At 23.2% G+C, this 26580-nt stretch overlaps 3 protein-coding genes across 4 annotated transcripts; all 3 read right to left on the bottom strand.

The window, feature by feature from the left end:
• Positions 1–802: 802 nt before the first annotated feature.
• Positions 803–3152, bottom strand: LOC122860819 (venom metalloproteinase 3-like). Its single transcript, XM_044164822.1, has 9 exons — positions 3035–3152; positions 2753–2964; positions 2584–2676; positions 2102–2488; positions 1889–2037; positions 1750–1805; positions 1538–1664; positions 1318–1452; positions 803–1232 (listed from the first exon to the last, which is right to left on the bottom strand). Exons 1-9 carry the CDS (start codon positions 3150–3152, stop codon positions 962–964), a joined length of 1548 nt encoding a protein of 515 aa, XP_044020757.1. The 3' UTR covers positions 803–961.
• A 514-nt stretch (positions 3153–3666) lies between these two features.
• LOC122853811 (venom metalloproteinase 2-like) lies at positions 3667–6343 on the bottom strand. The gene is made up of 10 exons (XM_044154234.1): positions 6262–6343; positions 6054–6182; positions 5779–5984; positions 5613–5705; positions 5150–5542; positions 4925–5073; positions 4783–4838; positions 4587–4713; positions 4353–4493; positions 3667–4271 (listed from the first exon to the last, which is right to left on the bottom strand). The coding sequence occupies exons 2-10, from the start codon at positions 6175–6177 to the stop codon at positions 4007–4009; spliced, it is 1554 nt and encodes a 517-aa protein (XP_044010169.1). The 5' UTR covers positions 6178–6182; positions 6262–6343; the 3' UTR covers positions 3667–4006.
• A 1231-nt stretch (positions 6344–7574) lies between these two features.
• Positions 7575–26469, bottom strand: LOC122854032 (low density lipoprotein receptor adapter protein 1-A-like). 2 transcript variants are annotated; one of them, XM_044154446.1, is made up of 6 exons: positions 20671–20986; positions 11294–11502; positions 9532–9644; positions 9195–9442; positions 8122–8255; positions 7575–8021 (listed from the first exon to the last, which is right to left on the bottom strand). In XM_044154446.1, the coding sequence occupies exons 1-6, from the start codon at positions 20714–20716 to the stop codon at positions 7839–7841; spliced, it is 933 nt and encodes a 310-aa protein (XP_044010381.1). In that variant the 5' UTR covers positions 20717–20986; the 3' UTR covers positions 7575–7838. The 2 variants fall into 2 exon arrangements, with proteins under 2 accessions (XP_044010381.1, XP_044010389.1); XM_044154454.1 differs by lacking the exon at positions 20671–20986 and adding an exon at positions 26326–26469 and having other exon boundaries at positions 7581–8021.
• Positions 26470–26580: the final 111 nt, after the last annotated feature.

Raw genomic sequence — 26580 nt, 5'->3', positions numbered from 1 at the left:
CTCGGAAAAAAAAACAAAAAAGCAAAGAAAAAATTTTTTTTTTTAATTTTTTTGATTTTAAATAATTATTATTATAAACTATTACGTCTAATAACTTTACAATATTTATTGTTTTATCATTGTCATGTAATAATAAACCTCTGGTTAAATTTTCAAACAGTTATTCGATGTAGTAGTGTTAGAAAAAAATAAAAATACCGCGGTACAACGTGGTCAACTATACATACACATACAACTTGAAAAATCATTTACACAGACTAATACATGGAATAACTTGATGAAAATTCGACCACAGGTTTATTACATCATGTAATTAATAAAACAATCAACATTGTAAAGTTATTAGACGTAATTACTCGGAAAAAAAAAAAAAAAAGCAAAAAAAAAATTTTTTTTTTTAATATATTTAATTTTAAATAATTATTATTATAAACTATTACGTCTAATAACTTTACAATATACATTGTTTTATCATTGTTATGTAATAATAAACCTCTGGTCAAATTTTCAAAAAGTTATTCGATGTATTAGTATGTGTAATTGATAATTAATAAAAGAACAAAGCTCGTGGTAACCGGCTTGTGTTGTGTTTCCTATTGTATGGAGCGGGGCGCTACACTATCCCTATGGATCCCTGGGTTGACTGCCTACTGGCGGTCGATCGGGCGGCCAGCTTCAGCGTCATAAGTATTTTATTATTAAATCCATTAAAAATTGTTGCTTTAAACGCAAAGAACAACTTAACAATAATAACAGATAAAAAAAATCATTGAGTGTCATTTAAAAGTACAATTAATTCTTACAAGAGCATCGTATTTGTATAATTTATTTTTATTATAATCGTGTTTGATTATAAATTCAAGATATCATCAACAAATCCCCTTTATTATCATTTCTCAAAATTACAATAATTTTATTATTATATAGAATTTATTTTATTTATACTATTTAAATTTTTCTTTTAAATTTCATCAATACATTGACCAAACATGCAAAATTTATTATCTCCACATTTAGTTCCATCTTCAGGCATTACATTTGAAATCTCACAAAGATTATTACTTTTATTTATGCATTTTAATTGTTGACAAGTAGTATGATCAATATCACAAGCTTTAGATTCCAAATGAGATTTCATACATTGTTCATTGACATCTCTATATTTTCCAGCCATTAATTTTGGTAGATTCATATCAGTATTTGGTTTGTTGAATATACAAGTTGGATTTGTGCTAAAGAAAAAAAAAATAATAATAATTGAATAAGTAAAATAAAAATATACCTCAAAATACAATATAATGAATAAATTAATCTTACTTTATAAAACTACTAATTTGTTTAACAGAACATGTAGACCAATAATATGAATTATTATTCATTATTGGTGATCCAGCCATAATGTAGCCATCAGTTATTTTACAAATATCATTACTATCATGCATTGAACCAAATCTAAAACAATTTAAATAATAATTTTTATTTATCATCATTGTTATAGATGTATAAATATAGTTTTTTTTTTTATTCAAAAACTAACGCATGGCCAAGCTCGTGTGCACCAACAAAAATAGCTGAATACAATCCATCATCTTGAATAAGTGCTACCTTTGACATATCTTGATATGGATGATCAACATGACATACAGATCCAATATATGCAACACCTTTTAAAAAACAAATTATAAGTATATTAATCATGCATAGTAGTATTGTTATATTTTTTTTTTTATAAAATTTATTTTAACTAGCCTAATATTCCTGCTTCACAATCGTCTTTTGCTTCATTATCATAGCATAAATCTTGTCTGAAAATTATCGTTAAAAAAATGATTTTTTTAACAACAAAGTATTAGTGATAAAAATAAATAATAAATAATATTAAATTTACGTTGTCATTGTTGCAATAAGATCATAACTTTCTACTGAAATTGTTTTATTTTGCAAATACCAAAATGATCCACTTTGTTTTAATGCTAAAGCTGCTTCAATTCTTGGTCCAGTACGTTTATTATTTTCTAAATATGTCAATACTGGATCCTAGAAATATATTATTTTTGTTATTCATTTATTTTTTTTTAAATTTAAAAATTATAATAATTACCTCAGCTATGACAATTCCAGCAATATTTAATCTCCATTTTGGATTATTAAGAATTCTGTATCTCATATCAATACCATTCCATAAAGCAAGCAAATATGGAATTGCATTCCAAACATTACCTCCTAATTTTTGATATAAAGTATGATCAACAACAACTAGTATTTCTGGATAAACAATATCAGGTTTTGATCCATTATATGAAGTTTTAAGTTGTAAAATATTTGATTTTTTATTTTCCATTAAATCATTTGTTTTGTGAATAACATGATAATGATAATCATCGTCATATGTTATTCTGTCAATTAATTTTCGTTGTTTTATTGTATCTTCAATGAGTCGTTCAGGTATTGGTTTTATTGCTATATTTTTACTGCTGACAGTTCCAATCTATTTAAAAAAAAATTATCCAATTATTAAAAATTGAAAATAAATTTATCATATTATATATACACTTGATTGAAAAAAAAAATCAAAGCAATTACTAATCTTTTTCCTAGTTTTGCTTGTTGACTGACAACAATTGTTGCACCTTTTTGAAAATCTTCCATCATACTGTAATGAACATCTTTTAAAAGCTATAAAAAAATTTAATTTATTTAAAATTTAATTTTTAAATTTTTTAATAATTAGTTTAAAAGATGGTAATATTACAGATGAATATTTATCAAGACGCATTCCTCCATCTTTTGTGTTGTTTCTTGCCATATACACTGGAGTATTATATCCAGCTAAAACTCCATCAACTGGATTTAACTCCAGTGTAATTTCTTCACCAAAAACAGTTAAAGTTACTTCAGCTGTTGAGCCTTTTTTTCTAGTTTGTAATTTTGGCCAGTAAATAGGAACAATTTCATACTCGGGAACTACAATTAATTTATAATTAAAATTTTAAAAAATATTAAATTGAATCGAGGCTATATAATATTAAATTACGCTTATCAGTTGATGTTTGAAAAACATTTATTTCTTCATCTTTTGTAATTTTTTGATAAAAATCTTCTGATAAAATGACTCCAATTAAACAATAAATTAATACAACAAACATCAACATTTTACTTTTAATATATTGATTAAAATAATTATAAACATAACTCAATTTCAAAGTGCACAGTCTCATATCTTAACTTGTAAGGTAAAAAAAAACCAAAAGCACAAACTTAAAATGATAAATATAATATCACGTATAGGTGAATTTATATACTGTTAATTAATAATAATAATTTAATTTATTAAAAATTAATATTATATTATTTATAAAATTCAATCAGTTTATATTAGTAACACAATTTTTATCTTTAATTAGTAACACTTGACAAACTTAATTTAAAATTCAAAGTATATTTTTTAATATTTACACAAAATTATATACAGACTGTTGATTGCAATAAATTAATAATATTATACGTCATCTGATAAGGCAAGTATTTTAAATGAAGTTTAAATTTATATATACGAAATTAAATAAACAAAGATGCGATGATACAAAAAATGTCAAATATTTAAAAAATAATAATATTAATAATAATAGTAGTAATAATAAAAGTAAAAAAATAAAATACAAATTATTCATGAGTAAAAAGATCTTTATTTATATATTTTTAACAAAAAATATTAATACATGAATCTTCAACAAATAACACCATCATATCCCAAACTTATTATTTAAGAAAAAAAAAATATTTCCATTTTAAATAATATGAAAATTAATGTATATAAAACTCCCAAAATCTCTTTAATCAATTTATCATTTTAAAAATATGATAATTAATATATATAAAACTCCCAAAATCTCGTTTATTAATTTATCATCTTAAAAATATATGATAATTAATGTATCCATATAAAACGCCCAAATCTCTTTTAATTTATTTCATTATATGCATAAATGATAAATGCAAAATTTATTTATCCATCAATGCATTCACCTCGGAAACAAAATTTATTGTAACCACATTTTGTTCCATCAGCTGCTGCTGTTCCTACTATTTCACATGTACGATTTTTTTCATTATAACATTTAAGTTTTTTACAAATATCTTTTCCTGAATCACATGACTTGCCATATCCAGCTCTGGTACATTGAGCATTTGCATCTAAATATTTTCCAGGTATTAATGTTGGCAGATTATTATCAACAATTGGTTTATTATAAAGACAAGTTGGATTAGTACTGAAATAAAAATTATATATAAATTATTAAACAAAACAAATTGAATAATAATAATCGAAATAAAATATAAAAAAACCTTACTCAAAAAATTTTTGAAACTCTTTAACAGTACAATTAGACCAATAGTGAGATTTATCTGTTACCATTGGTGATGCTGCCATTATATACCCATCCCAATATGAACAACCATCTTCATCAGCTTCATCATGATCAGCACCAAATCTAAATAATTTTTAAAAAATCAATAATTATAATAATTTAAAAACTAATAATTATATAAAGAAAAAATATATATAATTGATTTTTATTTTTTACAAATGAGCGAGTTCATGTGTTGCTGTGTGAACACCATCATAAGCTCCATTGTCTGTAATTAGTGATACCTTAGCCATACTTTTAGTATAAGTATTTATTTTACAAGCACATGCGTAATATGCAACACCTGAAATATTGAATTATTCAATATCATTTGTATTATTATTATAATTATTAATTTTAATTAGTAATTTACCTAGTACTCCTCCATCACAATACTTTGAACCTTCTTCCTCACTGCACAATTGTTTACTGAAAATATATAACTCAATTTATAATTTAACGCGTAAGTAATATATATATATTTTTTTTAATTATTTTTAGTTAAATTATATTACGCTGTCATTGTTGCAACAAGATCATAACTATCAATTGGAATAGTATCATTTTGTTTGTACCAAAATACTCCACTGTGATCTAATGCTTTGTCAAGCTCAACTTTGACAAGTTCTCTTTTATTATCATCAAGATAAGTTAAAACAGAATCCTTAAATAATAGTAATATACATGTCGGTATTAATTATTAATTTTTAAATGTTTTTATAAAATATATAAAATGTTACTTTAGCTAAAACAATTCCGGCAATATTGAGTCTCCATTTTGGTTTATCAAGACTTCTGTATTTAAGATCAACACCATTCCAAAATGCAAGCAAATATGGAATTGCTTCCCAAACATTACCTCCTAATTTTTGATAAAGTGAATCATCAACAACAACTAATATTTCTGGATAAATTATATCTGGTACAGTTGTTGTAACACTTGTTGATTTAAAAAGTTTTGAAATATTTATATTACTTTTATCAACTGGTTCTTTAATTTTATGAACAATATGATAATTTGAGTCATCATGATATTGAATAGTATCAATAACTTTTCTTTGTTTCATTATTTCTTCATTAAAACGTTCAGGAATTGGTTTTATTGCTAAATTTTTACTAATAATACTACCAATCTATAAATATAAAGTCATAAATCAATTTATTGATAATAAATTAATGATTTATATTATTATTTAAACTTACAATTTTTTTATTTCCATCATCTTTTGAACTGACAACTAAAGATGCACCTTTTTCAAAATCTTCAAACAATCGAGTATGAATTGTTTCCAACAGCTGTAATAAATTTTATAATATATTTTAATTATTCAAATTGTCAATTTAAATTATAATAATTTTTTTTTCATACATTTGAATATTTATCAAGACGCATTTCTTCTTTATATTTTTTTGCCATATAAATGGGTGTATTATAGCCAGCTAAAACTCCATCAGTTGGATTTAATTGTAATTTAATATCCTCACCAAAAGCTTTTATAGTTAGTTCAGTGTTTGACACTTGACCTTTTCTCTGTGATTTTGGCCATACAATTGGAACAATTTCATACTCGGGAACTGTAATTATTTTATACATGTATTTAGAACATGAATTTTTTTTTTTTTTACGATTCTATATTACATTACCGTCATCAGGAGAAGATGTTTGAAAAATATTAGTTCGTTCTTCTGGTGTCAATTGTTGATAAAGATCTTCTGCTAGATTAGCTCTAGCAAAACATAAAAGTACAACCAATGTACTAATCATCATCTTGACTGAAATATTATATTTTTTATTGAAAATATTTTTAATCTTTAGAAATAATAAATTTATATATAATATACTTATACTCACGTTTTATTTTACAGCTCAATAGTCACTTTGAAATTTTTTCAAAGCAAATGAAATGAGCAAATGTAATCAATTCTTTATAAAGCTCATCACGGGTGGATTTATTTTGTATAAATTAATGATACGCACTTGATACAACAATTTAAATCAATATTGTATTCAAAATATAATTTATACTTATATAATTCTTCTTCGTAGTTTTACCAATACCAAAACATTGGCCTAAATAAATTTTGAAATATTTTTCAATTGCCAACAAGTTATATACATAATATAATTCAAATTTTATTAAATATAAATTTTCAAAAGGATAATTTAATAATAAAATTATAGACATTGATTATGTTGCGTGACAGATATGTATATATGTATTTTTATTTCTATTTTACATATCGATGAACTACGATTTATTAGATACAATGATTTTTTTTTTTTTTTTTTTATATGCTTATATATATCAGTGACATTGAAAATATGATTTCGTTATTTAGGTTTGCGTTAGAAACGCTAATCATTACTTATTCGTTTTTTTTACTTATTTTTAGCTTTCAGAACACATTTTCTTTTTTTTTTTTTTTTTCGATACATATTTATAATTATGTTAATGAATAATTTTTTAGCGAAGAAAGTAAACTTAATAAGTATATGATTTATTTTTTTAATCAAAGATAACAGTATTTTATCAACGTAATAAACTTAACATAATTTAAATTTAATATATATATAATTTGAAGAAATTAAAAAATAAAATTATATTTTTTTCATATATATAATTTAAAATAATTAACGTAATAAAGTAACTGAACACAGCCTTATTTTTCTCAACTATGAGTTTATAGGTCAATTAATTTCTTCACAAACAATTATTTTTCACATACATTTTTCTCATAATATAATATTTTTTTTTTTTTTTACTTTGTTCCATTACATTAATCACTAATTGTTACCATTGATATTTAATATCATTCAATACATATTAACATATATTTTTAAAATATAATTATAATTATATTTTAATATATCTATATATTAAAATATTTCATAATTTTAACTTATTTATTTCATTATTATCATATATTAATTTTTCATAAATCATTATTTATAAGATATTTATTATTCATCATATTTATATAATATTATTTTTTTTTTTTATTATGATTTATCCATTACATATAATATAATTTGATTTCACATTATATTTAATCATTTATCAATAAAAAATATTTAAAATAATTATATTTAATTATAAAATAATTGAAATATTAAAAATATGTAAAATAATTTGAATATTAAATAAAATAAAATAAAATAAAATAAAAAAAGTAAATGTAAATTAAAATGTGATAAAAAAAAAAACAAACTTATGATCATAGATGATTGAACAAAAAAACTCGTTGATATAGAGTTTCGTTTCGTTTTTTTTATTTTATTTCCTCACAAAGATTGACTTATTTTTTAATTCCCTTATTTTCTTTGATTTTTTCGGGAACTTTAAAATTCGGTGTATTATTTGATAAATGTTTCCAAAGTCCAGTGATTAATGGTACATCTTGAAAACTATCGGTCTTTGTTATTGTTTGCTATGAACATCGAAGATCCGATGAACGTGTCTCGCCCCAGGCATTTTGAATTTTTAAACCAGTTGTTGGTCGTGGAACAACGTGATAATTTGCATTACCCTTAATTGTCGTCATGGCAATATTATTTGTATCACTTGATTTTGTTATATATTTTTCCTCAATACAATCATCCTCGAATGAAACCTAGACAAATAATTTCATAAAAAAATATAAAAAACAATATAAATGACCAATCAATTTCATCATGGTTATTATTTGTTTTTTTTTTTTTTTTTTTCCTTACCCAAGATTTTTCAACGGTTGATTCCATCTCACTCTCCAAATCAATAAGTAAATTTTTTTCATTTGCTATACCACTTGGCCCAGCAATTGCATTTTCATCCTCATCCATTATTTCATCAATATCATTAAAATGATCTGATTGAAAACAAAAAAATTTAAAATTTATTAAAAAAAAACATTTTTACAAGCATCATTAATTATTAGTAGTAACTATTATAGAAATTGTTTATTTACACAAGTGTCTTATTACGATAATATTTATTCAAAGAGAATAATACTTTGTACATCTGTATATATATATTTTGTAACATGTATAGAATATATATTTAGATGTTAGTTTAAACTCGACCATTTCATCGCTATGTACACATTTGTATAATTACAAACCGACCGTATTCAAATACTGAAAATACTAATAGATATTAAATCTAGCAAAGGTAATTTACAGCTCAACTAACATAAAATTATTGTTGACAGACAAACAATTTGATAGATTTAATATATATATACACAATAAAACTTTTTGTCATTGATTAATTTCATGTAAATCAATACTTGAATTTATATATATATTTTTTCGTTTCGTTAATATAATAAACAAAATTCATGCCCAATTAACCTACTGCCTATTTTATAAGTACAATAAATTTGTAATCAATTGAAAGCAGTACATAGTCTTTTGTATTTGATCAAACAATAAACAAATGTACATGTACTTGATTAAAGAGCTCATTCTTTCTCACTCTAATTCTATTTTTGACTCTCTCTCTCTTGATTAATCAATGACCAATGGTTTTAGTCATTTCATCAACACAATAATTATCAAATATATTGAGCAATCTAAATAATTATACATTAATTACAAAATTATTTTGGTTATATCTAACATGTTTTATCAAAGCTAATAAATACTTGTAAACATGTTACATATATTTACTTTAAATATTATATTGTTTAATAAACAAATATTAATAGATAATTAATTTTAAAGTCATGCGATTATATATATATATATATATAGTAAATTCAAATTGTTATTCATGTATGCCATCAACAATATCAGATATCACTCACCAGTTGTAGAAATTTTTGATGAGCCTGACGGACCAGCTGCTTCTAATTCACGTATTTTCATATTAGCTTGTGTCTTTTGCCACGATTCATACGCTGAATTAAATGTACGAGCAACAGTTAATGTCACAACTTGTGCCATTTTACGTTTTGGACATAAATAAGCATGACATTCAAGTGTTTCATTTGCATTTGTACCAATAAATGCAAATACATGATCATATGTTGCATCCGCTGAACAGTATGATATTCTAAAATCAATCAAAATTTAATTAATTTGTACAGTGAAAATATTATATTTTATATATTAGATATATTTATTTATAATTCAATAAATTACTTGTAAATGGAAATATGAAATTGTTCCACTTTTGTTGAGATGTCAGTCATTCGTATACCATGATGACTTACACCGAGAATTACTCGTCGTAATTTTTTGCCACTTGCTTTTGCCTGTTAATAAAATTTATATTTTAATTATATGCGCCCTCAAGTATTCTTTATTATTATTTTTTTTTTAAATTCAAATTAGTTTTCTAAAGAAAATGATATTTTTAAAAAATGTTAAACAAGATTTTTTGAATTTATAGCTCAAATATAAGGGCTTTTGTTTTGCTAGATACAAGATTTTGCTGGTCTTGCATTGTCTTTGTTTGCATTAAATTAAAGATTCGACCAGAAGATATGTTTGACTTGACGTGACGAACAGTTATCTCAACAACAACAAGCGGGTATCATCCGGCTTGTATAACAAGAAAACTTTTATCTTGAAAAATTTTTTTTCTTTCTTTCTTTCATTGAGTTTATTTTGAATAATGTTTATCCAAAAATTTTACTTCAACGAGTTGAAAACAAAAAAAAATAAAAAAACTCCTGTTTATTTATTGAACAGAATAAAAATAAGAAAAAAAAAAAAATGAACAAGTTGATAACTAGTTTTTGAGATTGAAGTTGAATATTTTTAAAACTTTATTTCTTTTATCTATATTTCAAAATTATTTCATGTATAAACTGATTTCAACAAATTCACCATGATTTTGTTTTTTTATTATTAGAAATATTTGCGTATATAACTGACAATGCAAAAATTAAAGGAATGGGTTAATCCGATTGAAAATAATTCAGCAAACATATTGTTCAAAATAAATATGATACCAAAACAATTTTTGCAATCTATATCTGCAATAGCATAAAACATTTACATGTTTAATTTTTGACGTATAATATATACAATATATACATACGTAATTTAAATATTCTCTCTATATCATAAAATATCATGTTTTCATTACGTGCTTTCAATTGATTTACACGAAAAAAAAATTCAATTAAAACTGCAGTCGCTTCTATTTTTTTATTTTGTATTTATATATCTTTTTTTTTTTTTTTTTTTTTTTTTTTATAAAAAATTTGGATTCATTCATGAACATTTGACCTGAACGATATAAAATTGAATAAATGTTTTTTTTTTTTTTTTTTGTATATGCTTTTCGCGACTTTATAAAAATTGTAAGCTGCATTATTGTCGAATATACAGACATCGGTTAAAGCTGACTAAACCAGAATATATTTCAGACAGTTTTCATACACTTTTTTTTTATTTTTTTTTTATTTGAATGAAAGTTGGTTTATCATAGAAACTCAAATATTGAATACTCAATGAAACTACTTTTCTGGTCGTTTATGTTAGATGATATATATATAAAACTACCAGATGTATAACTAAATAAAAATATGAAAAATATGAAAAATCAATATTTAAATAAGTAGATTAAATATCAAAATATATCTACTCATATATGAAAATTAAATAAAAAAATATTCTATCTATCCAATTTGTATAGTTATTAAATTTTAACAAATTATATTAAATAGATAATTCATTTATTTTATCCATTTGCAAATCACATAAAATTTCATTTTGGAAAATAATTTATTATTTATGTCAGTCAATCAATAAAATAATTGAAATTATATATTATTATGATTTTTTACTTTTTCAATCGTAGTTTTAATTACTCGCTTTTTTTTTTTTTTATTCTTTCGTTTAGTTTTATTTAAAAATAAATATAATTATTCGAATAATTTTGTTGATCATTTACCAGTGTTATAATTGTTTTTATCGCATCGGCAGTTGCTTCTTCACTTGATGGTACTTCAACAAGTGTACTACCAAGATATTTAAGATTAAATTTCGATTCATGTTCTTCATCGTCTGGAAATGGTCCTAAACTATTAGAATTAAGTCCGATTGATTCTCCGATTTCAATACATTCACGACTACTTGCTAGAGCCCATTCTTCACAAAGTTCTGAAAAACATAAATAAACATAATAATATAAATACAAGAATCTAACAAAATATTTATCTAAAGTTATATATTTTTTTCAACGATTCTGCGTGACCTTATTCCCATGAGCTGCAGTATTGAAATAAAAATATTGGAATGGAGCATTTACTTTAATATGTATACAAACACTTTGATGTCTTATTCCTTTGAAACGAAATATGTATTTTATATCAAGTAGCTTATCTAAATAAATAAAAAAGTTTTTAAATTATAAAAAATATGAAATTTTTAAATTTATAAAGCGACTTTTCAGTGTAATAATAAAAAAATCTTTTTTTAGTCAAAGAATTTACATTGTTTATGTGTAAATAGCATGTTTTTAACTTATAAAAATTGAGCAAAGAAAGCTTTTATCTTTCCAAATAATAAACGGTGGTATGCATGTACCAATAAACACATAAGTGTATACTGGTATGTATTGGTATTTTGTTATCTGGGTTACGGTGGTGGTTTTTTGTTTTTTTAATTTTTCAAGAGGTAAAAAATAAAATTTATAGCTATAAGATTTTATTATTGAAAGTTTAACGAAAACATATGCTTTTTCCTCCTTCAATAAACCGCAAAGAATAAAAAATTACTAAAGACGTGACAAAGTAAAAGAAAAAAAAAAAAAATGATAATAAAATCCTCTTTGAGTTTGTCTCTTATTATTCTCGGATAAAATTGGTCTACACCTTGTCATCATTCTTTAAATATTTCAACAAAAAAAGCTCAAGTATGCTTTGAACCATATTTTAAATTGTTGTCATATATTGTATATCCAAATAATCTACAACAATTTATAAATTATTCATGTATTATATTTTTATTTGCTCATTAAAATAAACGATATTTTACGATATAAAATAATAGATAACAAGTTGAAATTTTAATAACAAGCACAACTATATATTGTTGTCTTATTGACAGCATTAAGTTTGTTTTAAACTTTAAATAGAAAAAAATAATATTATCAAAGTTATTAATCTCAAAGTGGTGAAAGTAACGAGGCAGTTTTGAATCTCATAAATTAAAGGTTGAACAATTTTTACATTTTTTACATTGTGCCAAAAGAATGCAGGTGTAGCATGTGTTACATAAAGAGAAAAAAAATATATGGCAAACTTGGAAATAAATTGAAGCCATAGTGTAAAAAAATAAATAGAAAAAAATATATATAAAATAAGGGATGAAAAAGTAAGTCTAAAAAGGTGTTGAATGCTTGGCATGTCAGTCGTGTGTTTGAGATATTAAAACGATGCATTTTGTTGTCAGTGTCAAGAGGTAAAAGTCACCACCTCAATGCCATTAATCTTGCATCAATGGAAATTTATCTATTCAACATATACATTTATAAAAAAAAAATATACACCTGATGACAAATTATTACCATAAATTAACAACAATATATATTATTTTTCATAAGGCTATAGCGTGACAAAAATATTTCCCCAGGGATTTTACTACTCTAAACTCATTGATATTGTTCTTATATATTAGCACAAGTGGTAGTTTAAAAAAAAAATACATCTTCTATAAATAAAATTGTAATGCATTGTCGTTAAAAGAAAGTAAATTCTGTTAATAAAAAAATAATAATAAATAATAATAATGATTGGTAAAGTAACTTCATCGCCATCAACTGAAACTTTTATTCCTTGAAAAAGTTTTTCTCATACTTTCCAAAATGACAGAAAATAAGAAAAAAAAATAAAAAAAGAGTGGTTGAAATGCCTTTGGGGTATAACAAAGAAGAACCTTTATCCATTCAGCTCATAGAATACTTTTATCGATTTAATTTCAAGCCCACAAAATTTTAAATCCCATGTAAACTTTAAAAGTTCTTACATTTTTTATTCTTCTATTAATAAACGTTTTTTTTTATATATATATATAGAGGTTTTTCGATTGTTAAGTGGTAATTTTGAGTTGAAAACAACCAACTTTTAGACACCAATTTGATAACATGGGTTAGTTATCTTGTTAAACCGGGAGACCAAAAATCAAGACAAAGTCTTTAATCACAAGATAAACTTGAAAACTTTTTTTCAATTTATAAAAAAAAAAAAAGTAGAATAACAAAATCTTCTCTAAAATTATTTTATTGTAGCTAATTTCACAATGAAAAATAAAAAAACTTTCAGTGTGTATATAATTAGCAACAATAAAGTGATCTTTTTATGTGAAGAAGATTTTAAGTTGGTTGAAGTGAATTAGAGAATCAAGTAATGTTTTTAGAGAAAGACCAAAATGTTGAGAACAATTCTGATGAGTAATGAGATTCTTTGAATTAATTATACAACGAATTTTGTATATATATAGAAACGTACAAATATTACTATTCTGCATTTCATGAACATATAATCATTAAACCTGCAGGATAAATGAAATAAAATAGTTTTTTCTTGATTTTCAATTCTTACTAATCTCATGTGTTATTTTTTTTTATTATTATTACGAGTTTTATTTTAATTATTATTATTCACCAATAAAAAAAAAATTTAATTATATTATTATTTAGTTGTTTATTCATGTGAGTATTTGATTTTTTTTTTTTTTTTGCGTCAGTATTTATTTAAAAATTTTCAAACAAAGTGATCAATCATTTTTCAATTTGTAGCAAATTCAAGGAAATCAATATGATAAAGAAATAACGATAAAAAGAAAGAATAAATGAATGAATGGAAAAAGATAACAGACCTTGCAAAAGGACTGTTTTCTTTTTATGTCTCTCAATAAGAAGCTTTCAAGTAATAAAAAATAATATGAATAAAAAAAAAAAAAAAATGGAATGTGATAAATCATTTTCTTCGAAATTATCAAGATACTTTGATCGTCTATAAATTATATAATAAAAGGAAAAAAAAAAAAAATGATTAGAACGACATAAAAAAATTTATGGAAAAATATTTCATGAAAAAAAAATGCAATTACTATTGTCATTCAAGGGCGCAAATAATTAATCATTTTTTTTCATTTCTTTAATAAATTTATCAATTAAAAAAAATATTTTTATATATATTTTATGAGCTGTTTGTTTATGTATCCCAATCTTGAAAAGTGTCGACGAATTAAGTGTCGAATCTCTTGAGTATAAAACAAATAAAACAAATAGAAAAAAATAAGCGAATCCCTAGGGGTAGCTAAGAAAAAGAAAAAGACTCGCAACATCCGTCTCTCACAGATAATATATATATATATATATATATACAAACATGTATTTTTTTTTTCCAATATCAAAGTCTCTCGCATGTCCCGCAGGATCAAGAATGTTCTATTTGTTTTTCAAAAATGCAGAAATGAAAAAAATAAATAAATAAATAACGGACACGTATATACAAGATCCATTCTTTCAAGGATTTCATCAGATTTTTCATTAAAAAAAATTCAAGTAAAAAAAAAAAAAATAACTAAAATAGAATATTTTGCATTTTTTTGACATTTATCAGTATATATTCAAAAGATTCTTTTTAAAAATTGAACACAAAGAGTAGATTTTACATTCAATTGACGAAAAAAAAAACTAAAAAATTCATGATATAACCCAGTATAACCTGAGGGAGCATTTACTTGATGAGTTTTTTCGGTTAAAAAGAACATAAAAGGTAAATGTGACCGCAGTATTATACCCACTGAATTTATGAATCATATAATATCAGCAAAAAAAAAAAAAAAATAAAGAAACCAAAAATAAAGATAAAATAAAATATATAATTGGATAATAAGATTAAAGTATAATTTTACTATTTAGATATATATAATGTAAAATATTAAATTTGAAAATATGATAAGCATATCTAAGTTGAATTATTATTATATAAAAAAATATATGTTGAATTTATTAATGTTTCAAATCGTCAGGATTGAATTGATAACAGTGGACAATGTCATCACCAACTATATTCACGTAATCCTCTCTCAACTGTTGTTCAACTTTTGCTCGTTAATCTAGCCCATAGTCATTGTCTTCATACCCGTTTATATCCTTCCGTATATAGTCAACGTTTTCCCAGATCATATATATATTCTGATATCATTGTACATAAAAGCTTTTCATCCACAGTCTCAGACAAATCTAGACAGAAAGTGATATCACATGGAACAGGCTAATCTTTTAACAATACAACCAGGCAACGATACAACCAGATCCTATTACACTTGAAGGATTATCAAATCAATACTGTCGATCAGTTCCTTTTTTTTTATTCAAATCATACAAAAAAAAAAACAAACAAATCAGGACAATGAAATTTTTGAAATAAAAAAAATAAACGATTTTCTTTTCTGTTTTCTTGGAGCTTTGCAGAAATATTTATATTGCGGTATATTTATTTTTTTATTTTTTTGTACTTGTCATTTTTTAGAATATTTTTTTCTTTATCTGTTTTTCTTATCAAAGATTGGGTTTTTCGGTTTATTTATTTTTTATTATTTTTTTTTTTTTATTTATTTATTCGTGGACAAAATAACGTGTCGAATCCGTCGAACAAAGAAGGCAATTGGTTATTTTACATATATACAAAATCGGAAAATAGTATACATCCATTTAGATTGCTTGAAAAAAAAAAAATATAAAATAAAATAAACTTTTATATTCAAATGTGTTTGATAGTAGATATGCCCTGGTGATATTGTTAAAATATATATACAGAGTGAATAGTACCTTGGGTATTGTCATGTTTTTTATCATGTTTGTCATCACAACAAGAAAGATCAGTTGAAGAATTTAAAAAGGTTTTTTTTTTTAAATTTAAAAATAAAAAAAAAAAAAACAAATTTTTTGAAATAAAAATATAGTGGTAAAAGAAAAAGTTTTTTTACTTCCATGTTCGTGGCAAGTTTTTTGATTTTTTTTTTCTATTTTTTTTCATATATATACGAGTAACTAAAAGCAACTTTAAAGTAGCTTACTTTCTCGTTGGTTTACATTTTAAGAATAATATAAAAAATATAAAATTACATAGCAAACGTTGAACGTAAATTAGAAATTATATAGATAAAAAAAAAATAATAAACAAATTTATACTGATGTTAGAAAAAAAAAAATGTACATTTTGACATGTAACGTTAAAAAATTGCTAAATTTATATTAAAATTATGGTATAAAAGTGTCTCGAGTATAACACAGAAGTTTGGTGAGACAGGAAAAGGTATATTCCAGAATTTACAGTGACACTCAGCAAATCGCATGTGGTCGGTTTTAAATTTATTGCTAGAAAAGTCGAAAGAGCCCCATCGTAACAGTTCACACTGATACAAACATTTTCACCTGTACATATATGTACAATGTGTACATGTATATATAAATTTTTCATGTACATATATATGTTATATATCACATGAAAATTGCACTACAGACATGTATCAAAATGTGTCTGTGTTACATTGTTAAAATATCTATGTAATATATATATTGTGTAGTGTACATAAAGCTTCACTTTGTTGTTGGCTTTGTCCAACTATTTCCCGAGTGAAAATGAACATTGTACAAAATACATTAAGACGACAATTTAGACGTGAAAACAGTCTGCCTGTAGATTGACCTTAACTACTTGGATGTATACATGTGTCTATTTGATTATAAATTTTTAAATCATTAATAATTACTTAAAAAGCTGACCTCCATAACAATTAAATTTTAAACTATAAACATGTACAGTTAAATGTTATTTTGTCTAGCTGTGATATGAATTTATTAACATATAAAAATTAATTTTATTATTCATTTAAAGTGAATTTAATGAAAGTGGTAGTTTGTACATGACGTTCTGAGAATTACACTCAAGGGTGTTCAAAAATTTCATTAAGCGAGCAATAAGTCGGAACAAGTAAATATATTGCTTTTTATTATTTTTTATTATTTTAAAAAATATATAAAGAATTTTATAAAATAAATTCCACAAGAGGATATCATTTTTATTTAAATTATTATTTTTTTTTTTTGTAATTTTTCTCGTTAAATTTATTATTTTCGTTTTTTTTTTTCTTTCTTTTTGAATTACAATAACTATGTTGATTTTTTATTTTTTTAATTTAACCATACTGGATAAAAGAAGAGAAAGAAAAAATAGTATTTGATATGTGACTTTGGATTATCATGAAAAAATTTATGACAAAGAATATTTTATATATAAATTTATTATTAAATATGAAGCACTCATTTTTAATCTAGTTTTATGTAATTAAAATAAATATATATTAAATATGAAATTTTTAGTTTGAAAATTTTAATTATTAATGTTGATATGTTGAAGGGACTAAAGAGTGAATAGGTATTTTATTTTTTCAATTTATGACGGGGCCGATGTTTAATGAACGCAACTCTTGATAGAGCACTATAAGTGTTTACATGCTTTTGACAGCTTTTTAAAATGAAAAAAAAAAAAAAATTAGAGACCTTTGAATATTGTCAAGGCGTAGTTGTCGATGTATATATATAGGGAGAGACTAGAGAGGCTCTTTAAATTTTGACGTAAATATAAAAAATAAAAAAATATGTAATTTATATATAAATTATTCAGAAAATTTTACGTAAAATATAAGGATCGTTGAGTTAGAAAGTCATGAAGCTAAATTACCGGGACTAACAAGCATCCCCATCAAGCTATATATATAAACTCTCATCTAGTTTTCTTGTGGATCATGGTAAATGTGTACTGGAGAATTATACTACTCGCTCTTCCAGGTGCACCCGGGTGTCATTTAATTTGTATTTAAATTGAGTTTTCATCCGTATAAAACTACTCAACTTTTGGTTTTACAAGTTGAAAACAAAATGCTAACAACACTTGAAATTATAAAAAAATTAATTTTCATTTATATAGGTATATATTAATTTATTGTCTATTTATAAATTTAATTTACTTTTTTTTTTTATAATCAATTTATTTTCAAAATAAACCATGTATACAAAGTGACAGATTTTGATGAATTTTTATTTTTCCAATACATGTTGTAATTGGTTTTTTTTTTTCATTATTTTCTATTTTTGTTTTTCATTTTTCATCAACGCAGGTGTGTTCGTTAGTGATAGAGATATTTTTTTATTTTTTATTTTGGATGTTTTTGTTTTTTTACTTTTTAATATTATTTTAAAATTAAGAGCTATATGTATTTTTCATGCGTTGATATTTGGTGTATTATGTGGATAAAGCAATATGAAAAATAATAACTTTTATAATCAAATTTTCCAATGAAAATGACTGTATTATTATTACAAAAAAATAACAAGTATATTTTTCTTATTTTGCATTTTTATTTTTTGTATATATATAAAAGTTTAAAAAAACAGTGGAAAAACAAGTATACACTTTTATGACACCTGCAAAAGTTAAAAAGTTTTAAAAACAAAAACAAGGAAATGAGCAGAAATTTTATTTTTTTTTATTTTTATCTTATTTCCACAGTGTCAATCCTCAATAACGCAGCTTTTCTCGGGATATTCATTAATGAAATACTCAGTGAACAAGATAATTAATTTTTTTAACAATACCGTATTGTTTTATTTTCCAATTATTTTATTTTTTTATTTTTAGATTGAAAACTTTTTCTATATAATTTTTTTAATGCTACTTTTTGTTTGTTTTAATTTAATTATTATTTTTTTTTTTTATACTTTATCTCTCGCAATTTAATTAAAAGAGTTTAACGATCTCTTACCAATGTACTTGATAGTTGTGTACGAGTTTAAAGATATTTTATTGCTTTTACAACTGGTAAAAGGACACGTTATATATAAATTCAATTGTGCGTGAAACTGTAGTGTATGTGTATATGTCTGTTAGAGTGTCATTGAATATTCATAAGCTCTGGGATACCCAATGGTGGAAAACAAATTTAGAGGCTTCATCTAAAGCTCATTGTACATATGTACAATATATATATAAATTTATATACATGCACATGTTCGATTACTTGAAATTACAAATTCACTCAGCAACATTCATCACTTAACATATTTCATCTTGCTACATTGACACTCTTACCTATTCAACTTCAATGATAAAAATGTTTTTCAAAAAAAAAAAATAAAATAAACTTAAAAATATATGTATTACTTTTAAGTTATTGCCAAAGTTTTTCTTACAATTTTTTTAATTTTATTTTTTTTAAAAAACTGTAAAAAACAAAAAAATTACAGAAAAAAAAAATGCAAGTTCACAACTGCAGTTGTTTCCGAGAATATTATCAGGGTTAGAACATAAAATTTTATTACCTAAGTTAAAGAAAATAATAAAATAATAGTAAAATAAAAATACAGTGAAATATATTTTTTTTATAGACAACTTTTTTAGCAAATGACTAGAAAAAAAAAAAAAAATAATAAATTAAAGCTTGTGTTGTGAATAGTAATATTATTGATAATTGGATTTGTTTGAAAAGGTCATGTTATGTATCGAAATTTGCCAAAGGGTGGTTATATTATGTATATCGATATAATCTTCAGGTGGCAGACGTGGAGTTTAAGTTACAAATTATTTAAAGTAATCGTGTTAACTGAATATTCAAGGAACCATGTCATCACCATAGTTTCCAATATTTTGTCAAACATTATTTTACCAAGTTGATATTTAATAAATATTATTAAAATCTCTAAACATAGAAAAATTAATTAATTAATTATAACTAAAATCAATTTATCTAAAATCTATTTTATTTTATTATTGAAAATTTCGTCAATATATTTGAATTTTAATTTGCTATAAATATTTAAATATTTATAGGTATTTTTATTCTTTTTTGTATCATTTTATTGCATGTATAAAAATAAATAAATTTTTGTTTTTTACAGAGTGGCAAAAGTGGTCCGGTAGATCAGTATAGCAGTGCACGTTTTTTTCGCGCGAATACCAAGAGCTTCATGAATAATAAATAGTGTAAGGACCGATGGCCAAAGTTCTAGTTGGGCTTTACTTTGTCAGGTACGAATGCACTTCTTTTTAAATTTTTTTTTTTTGTCTCTCATTTTTATTCTGTTTGTTCTTAGATATTTTTTTTCTTTTTTCTTTTATTTCAATCAATTTTATATATTTCAATCTCATTTTAAATTCACAAACACGTTTAGTCAATATAAAAATTTTTCTACATATTCAAATATGATTTTAAATTTGAAGGAAAATTTAAATATAATATAAATTTTTTAAAACTTACTTTTATGTTTTGAATTACTCTTCCAGAGTCCTCGAAAGAACAACATTATCACTCGAATGTTAATTGTAATTAATTCACTTAAAATGAAATATTTATTTTATTTTATTTTATTTTATTTTTTTTTTGATTTAATTAATTTTCATTAAATTTTATTTATTAATTATTTTTTTATTTTATTTTATTTTTTATTTATTTTTTATAGCTATTTATTTATTATTTAAAGTTAAAAAATATACTGATAATTTTTAAGTACGTGTTGTCGTGATGATATCACAGCACGATGTGACTAACAACAATATTCCGTAGCGCTTCGTTGCTACTGACAACGAAAATTTTTTTTCTCATCTTTGAATTGCGTTTGCGCATCCCCTGCAGGTTTATACTGGACCCTTGAAATTTCCTGAATGTCCCTTCCCTTTGGCCTATTTTTTATTTACACCATATATATTTAACCTGATGATTTCATGGCCTCTGGTCAAATTTTATATATCGTATCAAGATTGCTTGCCCCTTTCCCACCCACCTCATGAACCTTACTCTCTTGAAACGTTATTTAATCTTTTCTTTATTGCATTTTTTTCTTTACATAGATAAATATATAAATATATACATCATATAGTAATCCAGTAAACCCTTGAGTTTTTCATTCCAAAATTATGATTAAATGAAAAGAAAAAAAAATTAAAAAAAATATCCTTGAAGTACTTGCAAATATTATTTTGTCATAAAAGTTTAATTTTTAATTTTTTTTTATTTATACGTATATATTATCAGATATACGTAACCTGAGGTGAACATTTTTATCTTTATCCCAAGTGTCAACCCTATATGCTTGACAAATTTTTTTGCACTATGTTACGTGAGTATCGTCAGGATGTTATAAAATCTGGAAAAAGAGGTTTATTTTATGTGATATGAGGAAGTATGAAAAATGAAAATAATATACATAATAAAAAAAAAAAATATATGTAGCGTAGCATGTATATACGCATATAAAAAAATTTTTGAACAACATCACGTATTTTTGTGGAAGGTTAACATAAGCACGAAGGGTTTGAAAATACTCATACAATTTCAAAATCTCATTATAATATTCATTTTTTATATTTTTTCAATATTTGTATTTTATTTAAAAAATTTATTTATTAATAACATTATTTATTTATTCCATCTGTTTTATTTTTTTTTTTTGGTTTATTTAATTTTTTATTATTTTATTTGGATTATTGTACTGTTCGTGGTGATATTCAAGTGGAAAATTATGGATAGACACGAGTTCAATAAATTCTGGTTGGGTAACATTGATGGAGTTGGATCGATAGAAAATATATATATATTGAAAGTACCAGAAATAGTTTTAGAGGTAAAAGAGGCTGACAAATGAAAAAAAAATATATATTATTCTAGATAGATTGTGTGTGAAAGATGTACGACAAAGTCCATCACAGTGTGATGGTATGTTTGGTCTTGAGCAATATCTTTGAATGATCGAGTGACGTGATAGAAATTTTAAATAAATAAAATAATAGTATAATGCATAAAAACATTTTATACAAATAATTTTTTAGAATTTTTTTTCTTAACAATTTCTTCAAAACACTTGATTACAAAGAAATTACGGTAAAAGTCTTGAGAGCTTTTCTTGTCTTTCTTTTATATAAAATAATATCAAAATAAATATAAAAACAAAAAAAAAAAAATATAAAGTTTCAAAAATAACTGAATGAAAACGTAAATTCGTATGTACATTTAAGTTTTAAGTTAAAACTTTGAAATGAGGATTGAGGTTGGAAGATAAGACAAGCACGTCTTGAATTTTCCTGAAGTTAAATGACAGAAATCTCTCATGACTTTATATACAATACCAACACATACACACATTCGTCAGTATCTAAGCAAAGTACTATACAATTTATTGATGTCGTATATGTATAATTGCATATATGTACATGCACACATTCAACCTTTTCTCATTACTCGCTCAATGTTTCATTCCATTTTGTAATGCAGCTCCCTTGAAAATCTTTATTTTTTTCGAAAAGCTTTTTTTATTTTAAATTTTTCTCAATTAATATTTATACACTTGATAGTAATAATTATTCCGTTCTTTTTTACAAGTATTTTTATTCGAAAAAAAAAAAAATTAAAATTTATGTAAAATTAAGACTGATTTTTAATTTTTTTAAACCTGATTAAATTTTTTTTTTTCACTCGTAGAGTGTGTGTGACATAATCGTATATCATTTGAATGTAATTTATGTAAAAAAAATACATAATAAATTTATCAATATAATTATTATTTTTTAAGAATAAAATTGAGTACTTTTATAACAAAAAGAGAAAGAGAAAGACATTGGTAACTAATCAACCAATGAGACAATTTTAAAAATATATATCATATTTTTATTTGATTTAATTTTTTTTTTTTTTTGAGGATCAGGTTGGCGTTAATGGTCACGCTATTGGTTACTTTAGTTAACAATACGTATATGTATTTACACTTGCATATATATTCAGACAATAACCACAATAACCACAAAACATTTTAAACATGTAAAACGCCGAACCACAACAACCACAGACTTTTTTTTTTTTTATTTATTATATTATTATTTGAATTTTTCTTATTTTATTTCTTATTGTATATTTATATATATTTTACAATAATATATATATATATATATATGTTGAGTGATTCTAACTCAATACGATTTAAGTTCTTTTATGACCATTTTATTTTTATCTTCCATGTGAATTGGCTGATGCAATTTTTACGATTGGTTTGCGCGTGAAATTGCAGCAGAAAATTCGAAAGCCCTCGGGATGAAAAATGTCAAAAGAAAAAATATAAAGTGTAATAATAATATTTGAAAAAAGTTATTTATTTTTGCATTTTTTTTTTTTTATGAAAAGGTTCAATTATCAAACAATATCAATGACTTATCAATTTATATATAGTATTATTTTTGTAAAATAATATGGTTTGCAACGTAAAACCAAATTTATTATTTTTTCGGTTTATTTCATTTTATATATAACGAGTTGATGATAAAAAAAATATATGTATGTAGTGATGGAAAAACATGTATACAAATGATATTTTATCAGAGTATTTTATTTTCTTTTGCGTTTTCTTAACGAGAAATTTTTACTAATGGTTTGGCTTTTTCTCCGTTTCCCTTGAGAAATCCATTGAAGGGCACCATAAAGGCACAAGCCATCGTAAATCTTTTCCTTTTTACTTTTTCACACAATTCTTTAACATTTTTCTTTTCTTTATTTTCAATATTTATTTTTGAAAAAAAAATTTGTTATACTTTTTTTTCTACTTTCTTCTTCTTTCTATTTTGCTTCTCATTTATCGGTCAGTGATCGAGGTCCGTTTGAAGTCAGACACTGAGCTACGTGGATATCTGGAATCTTTACAATTCTATATTGTGTAAAAAAAAAAAAAAAATCATAAAAACTTTCGGCTTTGATGTAATAATTATTAGTCAATCTTTCAAAATTCTTATTATTCATAAAAGTTATATAATTGAATGAAATATAATAAACTTTTTTATAATTCAATTTTAACACTGGAAATATAAAGTTAAAAATATCATTAAAAGAAAAAATAAATTTATATATTTTTATTGGCTAAAAGTAAAACAATATATACTTATTATTTTATTTATTTCATGTTGCGAAAATAATAAAATTCAAAACAATAAAATGAGATAATATAATTATTAAAAATTTGATTTAATTGTTTTTTATATTTCAGCATTATATTATATTTTATATAAGTGATCAAAGTCAGCAAGATGATGATAATAAAATATAAAAAAAATTGGATAGTTGAATAAAAATAATACTCGTTGCTTTTATTACTTGGCCTCTTGAATTTTTTTTTATTTTTTCTTTTTTTCAAATAATATTGCACCAGTCGTTGTGTGTCATCGTCGGCGTCGTCGACGTCGTTGTTTTACCTTTTTTTTTTTCACTTTTACACTTTTCCTCTAGAAGAGAGAAAATAGAATTGTGAAAAAAGTCACTATATGCAATTCAACCAACACAACTCTCTTTTTTCTTATCAAGAATATACTTTTCTTTCTCTTGCATTTATTTATTATTATTATTTATTTTTCTTTGGTTTTTTTATACTCTATTTTTTTTTTCATCACCTCAAAAACTCTCATGCCAACCCGCATCCATCTGTGATACATTTATTACTATCTACTCTATCACTCGAAACAAGACAAATTGAGAATAAAATTTCGACTATTTTTTTATTATTATTTTTGACATGACTAGGTGATGTACACGTTTTTTTTTAGTCATTGTTTTTCTTTTTTTTCCAAGTCATTTGATGGAGATATAGGTATATATTTGTTTTTTTTTTTTTTTAAATAATGGCATATAATAGTGGACTCAAGTGAAGTCATACAGAATTTTAGGTACTTTATCTTTGCTAGCCACGCCTCAGTTTGGTCCTCGGATAAAAGGTTAACGATACTTTGAGAGTACTGTCCGGGAGGTACCGGGTGGTAAAGAGAAAGAGGATTTTTAGTATAGGGTAGGAGGTGGTAGACTCACCTAAATCTGCTTTATCAGTTCAACAAAAAAAAAAATACTAGAATGGCTGAATCGCACGTACAAATGTTGAAGTAAAAACAAAGACTAAGATTAAAATAAAAAACTTAAAAATAATTCTGTTTGCGTTTTAAAGTTTTTATACTATTTTTTTTTTTATTTGTTATTTAATTTAACATTTTTCATTTATATAATGTTTGATAAATTAAATTTTAATATATAAATAAAAAGAAAAAAAAAATCATTGAGATTGGTATATAAGAATAAAAATATATATACAAATAAAAAAGCAAATAGAATGAAAATATAAATCTTTAAAAGTGTCGTCTTTCAAGATGTCAAAATATGAGATAAAAAATTGTAAGAAAATTTATTTATATAAAAAAAATTTATTGTATAAAAACATTTGAAATTTTCATGAAAATATTTTCGATTAAGTTAAATTGACATTTTCATAAAGATAAAAGTATATAAATATACATTTTTTTTTTTTTTTATTTATATCTATATTTAAATAAAAAGACAAAAAAAAAAAAAAACGGTGAAATAAATGAAGCGGATAAATGCTCCAGGTTGTCGATTGACGCCAGGGTGAAAGGATCTAATCATAACGTGATTAAGACGTGCATCGATTTAAAAAAAAATAAAATAATCTTAGAGAAGAAAAAAAAAAATTAATCACACACTTGTGGCACACGTGATGCAACTCTTAATCTCGAGAAAGTTTTAACCGATATAGTTAATAATAAGTCTTGCAAAATTATTCTATAGATATTTTATTTTTTTTTATTTTTTGTTTAATCTTATTTTGAAATTTTTTATAGCAAATTTTCCACAATTTAATTAATTGATTTTTCAATTTTACATTTGACTTAAGCATCATATTAAATTATATCTATAAAAAAATATACAAAAATAATAAAAATTCAGAGATATAGCTCTAAAAGCTGATTTAAAATGATGAAAATAATTAAAATTTTAATTTCATTTAAACGTTAATATTATAATTGTTATCTTAGTAATATTGAATATTAATTTTTGTAAATATTCAACGAGAAATTAATTTTAAAAAAAACTTACTTTTATTACGAGCGAAGATGTTTAACTTCTTGAAAAATAGCATCCTTGAAAAAAAAATTAAAAATAAAATTTTCACTGTTACTATACAGATCAACAAACACTTGATGTATTTTAATTATTTTAATTATTTTTTATAATTAAAATAATAAAAATATGTATTTATATTAAAATCATAAATAATTTTTAAAAAAATAAATTTAAAATTATCAAAATAAACTGTACTTGGTAAGAGTCACTTGATAAATGAACGACTCA

This window comes from Aphidius gifuensis, linkage group LG1 (genome assembly GCF_014905175.1).
Source record: "Aphidius gifuensis isolate YNYX2018 linkage group LG1, ASM1490517v1, whole genome shotgun sequence".
In the NCBI taxonomy this organism is placed as follows: Eukaryota; Metazoa; Arthropoda; class Insecta; order Hymenoptera; family Braconidae; genus Aphidius; species Aphidius gifuensis.
The sequence above is the reverse complement of the archived record's forward strand: the minus strand, read 5'-3'. Positions and strand labels throughout refer to the sequence as shown.

Coding starts and splice junctions, on each gene's coding strand:
- LOC122860819 (XM_044164822.1), bottom strand. CDS start 3,152: ATGTTGATGTTTGTTGTATTAATTTATTGTTTAATTGGAGTCATTTTA. Junction 2,489..2,583: donor CAAAACTAGGAAAAAGATTA/GTAATTGCTTTG, acceptor TTTTTTAAATAG/ATTGGAACTGTCAGCAGTAA. Junction 1,453..1,537: donor GCACACGAGCTTGGCCATGC/GTTAGTTTTTGA, acceptor AAATTGTTTTAG/ATTTGGTTCAATGCATGATA.
- LOC122853811 (XM_044154234.1), bottom strand. CDS start 6,177: ATGATGATTAGTACATTGGTTGTACTTTTATGTTTTGCTAGAGCTAAT. Junction 5,543..5,612: donor ATGATGGAAATAAAAAAATT/GTAAGTTTAAAT, acceptor TTATATTTATAG/ATTGGTAGTATTATTAGTAA. Junction 4,272..4,352: donor GAGTTTCAAAAATTTTTTGA/GTAAGGTTTTTT, acceptor TTTTTATTTCAG/TACTAATCCAACTTGTCTTT.
- LOC122854032 (XM_044154446.1), bottom strand. CDS start 20,716: ATGTTGTTCTTTCGAGGACTCTGGAAGAGTAATTCAAAACATAAAA. Junction 9,645..11,293: donor TAAAAACAATTATAACACTG/GTAAATGATCAA, acceptor TTTTATTAACAG/GCAAAAGCAAGTGGCAAAAA. Junction 8,022..8,121: donor CAACCGTTGAAAAATCTTGG/GTAAGGAAAAAA, acceptor TTATTTGTCTAG/GTTTCATTCGAGGATGATTG.